The sequence below is a fragment of the Cyprinodon variegatus genome, unplaced genomic scaffold (assembly GCF_000732505.1).
Source record: "Cyprinodon variegatus isolate N-32 unplaced genomic scaffold, C_variegatus-1.0 Scaffold346, whole genome shotgun sequence".
NCBI classification, from domain to species: Eukaryota; Metazoa; Chordata; class Actinopteri; order Cyprinodontiformes; family Cyprinodontidae; genus Cyprinodon; species Cyprinodon variegatus.
Genome location: NW_015150799.1, coordinates 575,162 through 579,843, shown reverse-complemented (window position 1 = coordinate 579,843; position 4,682 = coordinate 575,162). Strand labels below are relative to the sequence as shown.

The window sequence follows — 4,682 nt, the reverse complement described above, 5'->3', positions numbered from 1 at the left end:
CATCTGCTGATCTGAAACGATGCAGTGACTAGATACTGTATTTCATTTTATTAAATTTAACAGTATAAAAAGTTACTAAATTAACTATTAGCATGCAAACAGGGGAGGGAAATACTTTGTAAAGGCTTCTTTTAATTTGCTTAGAGCTGCCATGTACTTTATAGCTAACACTGCCATCTAGTGGAGAAACTCATGCAGCGCAGGAACACACAGAACATGCCGCTCCTGTGTGAAGTACAGTAGGTTAGCAGCAAGAATGAAAGTCATTAAATAGTGCAGCATGTTTTATGAAGAATTGTGTGTTTTTTAGTAGTAGTGAACGAATTTAAAACTTGGATAAATAAAATAATGACAGTGGAGCGCAACCCCAGCCTCACGGGAGCAGTTTGACCGAGTTGCAGATCGCGTGCCAACAGAGCGCTTCTCGTGACAGCGGGACAGATGCTTCTCAGGCAAATGCTGCTTTGGCTGCAGGAAGGGCAGCGACACAGCGAGACTCCTTTCTAACGAGAGGACAAAACTAGATTTAACATTTCATTAAATATTTTGCATCGTTTTAAACGTAGAGTAGCTCAACGAGAAGTAAAATCCGGCTAGGTTTGTTGTTGTTGTGTTCCTGTGAAGATGGGACAGGAGCGCGCGGCGGAGTGTGCGTGATGCCGCACCAACAGACGTCAGTGAGGCGGTGAACAGGGTTGAAAAGGCACGCAACTCTCTGGGTATGCTAATCCAATATAGACTCATTTGAAGAATACTGTGGAAAATGTTTAGGATATTATAGCCTGTCTGACACTGTAATTAGACGCCTCTTTCATTGAAGTGAAAAAAGGTTATATTTGAAAAGAACATAAGAACTGTAATTATTATTATTATTTTTTTTTTTTTCCAAAAAAAGGTATCATGCCTTTTCCCCTTTATGGTCAAACCAATTAATACATTTATGGTAAAATTCATCTTTATAATTTATTTAAAGCGTTAAATTTGGCAGATTTCTAGTTTACTTTTTATTTTTGCACATCAGGGATATCTGAATTTGAAAGAATCAATTTACTCTATTTGCTAAAGATAAAGCTCCTCCTTAGCTTCAGCTTCCTAAGCCTCATCTAAGCAGCATTCATGATGTGTCTACCTGAATGAACAGCACCACATTTCCTGCAGCTTTGATGTTATTTTTGTTCCAAAACATACCTTTTAGAATAATGGCCAAGTTTTCACATTTAATTTGGCCCAAAGCTTCTTCTGTGTGACTTTCAACCTCATAGATTATACATATGTATTAGTTTATCCATTTGAATTGTGCATTAAAGGTTTATAACAATTTTGAAAAAACTTATAATCTCAGCTATTATTATATCACAATTAAAAAAGCAATAAATAAATTTGAAAGACATTCTTAATTTGAACACAGAAAATTCCAAAACTATTTACATCCCTGATAAAAATGAACGTTATAATTGTCTCTTAATTTTAATCTTTGAAAGGAGCTAGAGATTAGATGACAAGGAGACCTTTAAACTTGTACCTACAGACTTGTAGTTCATTAACAAAGACAAATCCATTGATTTTTGAGAAGGCTAGACATAATTTTCAGCATTCTGTTTTTAAGGATGATATATTACAGGGGAATATTTGGTCTCTTCCAGACTGTAAAATCATGCAATAATCAGAGGTGAGCTTTACAGATTTCCTCTAAATGACCGGTATAAACTGTAAGTTAAACCACTCAACGGTGAGATTAAATCAGAGGGTGTTTCCGCATGTTAAAACTTTTCAAATTTGCGACCACGAGGATTTTTATTTTGTTAAATTGTCAAGAAAAAAATGCTAAAGTCATCTGATATAATCTATCATTAATTTTATATTTTCTACCATGAATTTTACATGTCACAGAACCTCCAAACCTTTTATATAGGCCTCAGGTTTGTATTTCTTTGAAGATAAGGACTGCTATCCCATCATCTTGGTGTATACTTCATTAAAATCTAGGACGCCCCACCATTCTATTAATGTAAATTAATCCAGGAACACATAATCTCAACAGGAAAATCTTTTTAATCTATATGGTTTGTAAAAGTCAATCATCTAAGCATTAGGACAATTTGCTGTCTGCATGCAGCCCTGTTGGTGAGAAGTGATGGCTGCTTCCACAGAGGTCACTGAGCCTTCAGGACAAATAAAGATGCTTAAAGGAGAAGCTGAGGGGTGCATGGGTGACGACCATAGGAGACGAGTCATCCTGCAGCGAAATGGGTGAGAAAATTTCTTAGTGTCTTCAGTGGTACTAGCCAGCTCTCTGTCTGCAAGTTTAAATCCAAGTCTTTCTTTTTAAGTCATATGTTTTAATAACCAGAGCCTCTTCAGAAATTCTCTCTCACGTTCAAGGTTTAGTTCAGCTAAAATAACTGTTGAAGTATAAAACTCATTATTTTTATTTTGCATCATTTAAAAAAAACCCAACCAAATAGTACAGAAAGCAAGTATTAGTGTTGTATATTATGTATAATATGGTCTCAGGGTAACCACACTGGGATGTGTGCAGTGGTAGAAAAAACAAAACAAAACAGAAACATTTTATGTCAATATGTCGCCCTCTACAGGTTGAATGATGTCACTGCTGGGACCACCACCACAGTCTTTGCCATAGAGACCCATCAAAGTAAGTAAAGATATGCAAACACCAAACAATATCTCTTTCAAATGTTATCAGCTTATGAAAAGAACCTCTTTTATAAAACATCTGAGTTGATATCTGCATTACCTGATCTTCTTGTTGGCTGTTAAATCACTTGACTTTCTAGCAGTGGATATAATCATAATTCCTGCAAGAGATCACTTTTTTGTTTTTGCTGTGTCCTGTAAAGGTGACTGTAAAGCAGAGGGAAGAAAGACGGAGTACGGCTACCCAATCACTTGTGGAGAAAGCAGAGCTGTGCTGCTGTTTAAGAAGTTTGTGTGTCCTGGGATCAATGTTAGATGCGTTAAGGTAGGTCGATATGCTGAGTCTTTCCATGAAGTGCTGATTTATTACTACAATCATTCACGGCCAGGTTGTACTTTTTACCTGCATTGCTTTCCCATTAGACTGAAACTTCCTCTAACTTTCTAAGCATTTGAATCGGAGTAATCAGGAAAAGAAATGTTCTGGGGCCATGAGTTCAACTTCCACTAAACCAAAACAACAAAGAAACAAGAATCACATACTTTTAGAGCATGTTGAATTGTTTTCTATGAAAAACAATTAATCACTCTTAAAGAGCTCTCACATTTTCTGCAGGTTTTGACTAGAATTACTGCATCATCACTGGAACATTATCTAACATGAAAAATTTAATTAGTTGGAAAAAAATAACCATATAACATCAACAAAAAAACATTGTTTATGGCATCTCTTTTGTTTCCTGCCGATTAATGAAAATGATCGTAATTGAAATTGAAACTATTACGTGATAGCGCAAAAGAGAGCAACAATAGTTTCATGATTACCATACAGATTAAACAAAAGAAAGGTACGTTTTTATTTCCATTATATTTCTCCAGATACCCAATAACTTAAGATAAACAAATAAACCAACAAAGGAGATCCTTTTAAACAGCTGTAAATGTTTCATTTAAAAGAGATTTTGACAGTATTTCTTACAGAAGATGAAACAATTTAATTTTGTCTTGCAGAAGTTGAAATGTTGCCTCGTGATAAGATAGCAAACACCCAACTATTAAACTTATAATACTAAAACATTTTTTTGGGGGGGGGGGTAATTTGACCACATTGGGCTTTTTAAAAATTACACTATCTATTAAAAAGAAAACAAATGAAGCAGTAGCGTCGCAGCACAGGTAACACAGGTGTGTCATGTTACTGTGTAATATGTAACATGACACTCTTCATCCCTATTGACATTTACGACACATACACTTTGAGAGGACAGGACTAAATGTTTCAGTTAACATTTAGATCCATCTAACATACATTATCTGATACCAATATGTATAACTAGATTATAGCCTAATTTTATTTGCCCTAACAAGAGTAAAGATAATAATTTATACTTTTTCTTGTTTTTTGTGTAGAAATAAAGGAATAGTGGAGGATGTTCTTTTTCCGGGTGGATCATCAAAATAAGGGGTCCTCCTAATTGTCAATCATTCTGGATATATGTTTACGTAAGGCAGTCCTACGTGGTTGTCTCTATGTTCACTTACAGATGGTGAATCTGACATATTGGAAAAATTGCAAACCTTCTTTTGGAAAGTAATCTTGTATGAGCGATGCAAAAAGCAGCTTAAAACAGAGTGTGCACCAGGAGAAATCGGCTAGTGCACACTCTAGCGCACACTGTTTAATAGACGTTCTCTCTCAGGAGCAGGTACAGGGTTGTGCATGTGCATTTTTTTTTTTTTAAGTGGAGAGGGCAGGTCTTTTGAAAAATCAAAATTGTTGAAATCTTCCATTATACCTTTAAATGTAGAGAGTCTGTTTATTTTTTTTACACATTAGCCTATTTTACACCTCCAACATTATCCATTGCTCCAATGCTGAATTATGTAGACTTAGACTTAGACAGATTATTTGTCATTTTGTTTACACAAGTGTAAAACAAAACAAAAACTTCGTTTGGAACTGCTCTTTGGACAATTTCATCTTTTTAAAAGCGCAGCCTTAAAAAAAAAAAAAAAAAAAAAAA

The 4,682-nt window shown here is 35.2% G+C and overlaps 1 protein-coding gene across 2 annotated transcripts in view; it reads left to right on the top strand.

The window, feature by feature from the left end:
* The first annotated feature begins 233 nt into the window (after positions 1 to 233).
* Positions 234 to 4,682, top strand: part of LOC107091658 (glucocorticoid modulatory element-binding protein 1-like) — a 14,085-nt gene continuing 9,636 nt past the window's right edge. For both annotated transcript variants that reach the window (XM_015385714.1, XM_015385713.1), the window contains exons 1-4: positions 234 to 719; positions 2,117 to 2,250; positions 2,598 to 2,656; positions 2,862 to 2,983. In XM_015385714.1, the coding sequence (XP_015241200.1) occupies positions 2,135 to 2,250; positions 2,598 to 2,656; positions 2,862 to 2,983 (297 nt within the window). In that variant the 5' untranslated portion in view covers positions 234 to 719; positions 2,117 to 2,134. The remainder of the gene's footprint in view (positions 720 to 2,116; positions 2,251 to 2,597; positions 2,657 to 2,861; positions 2,984 to 4,682) is intronic.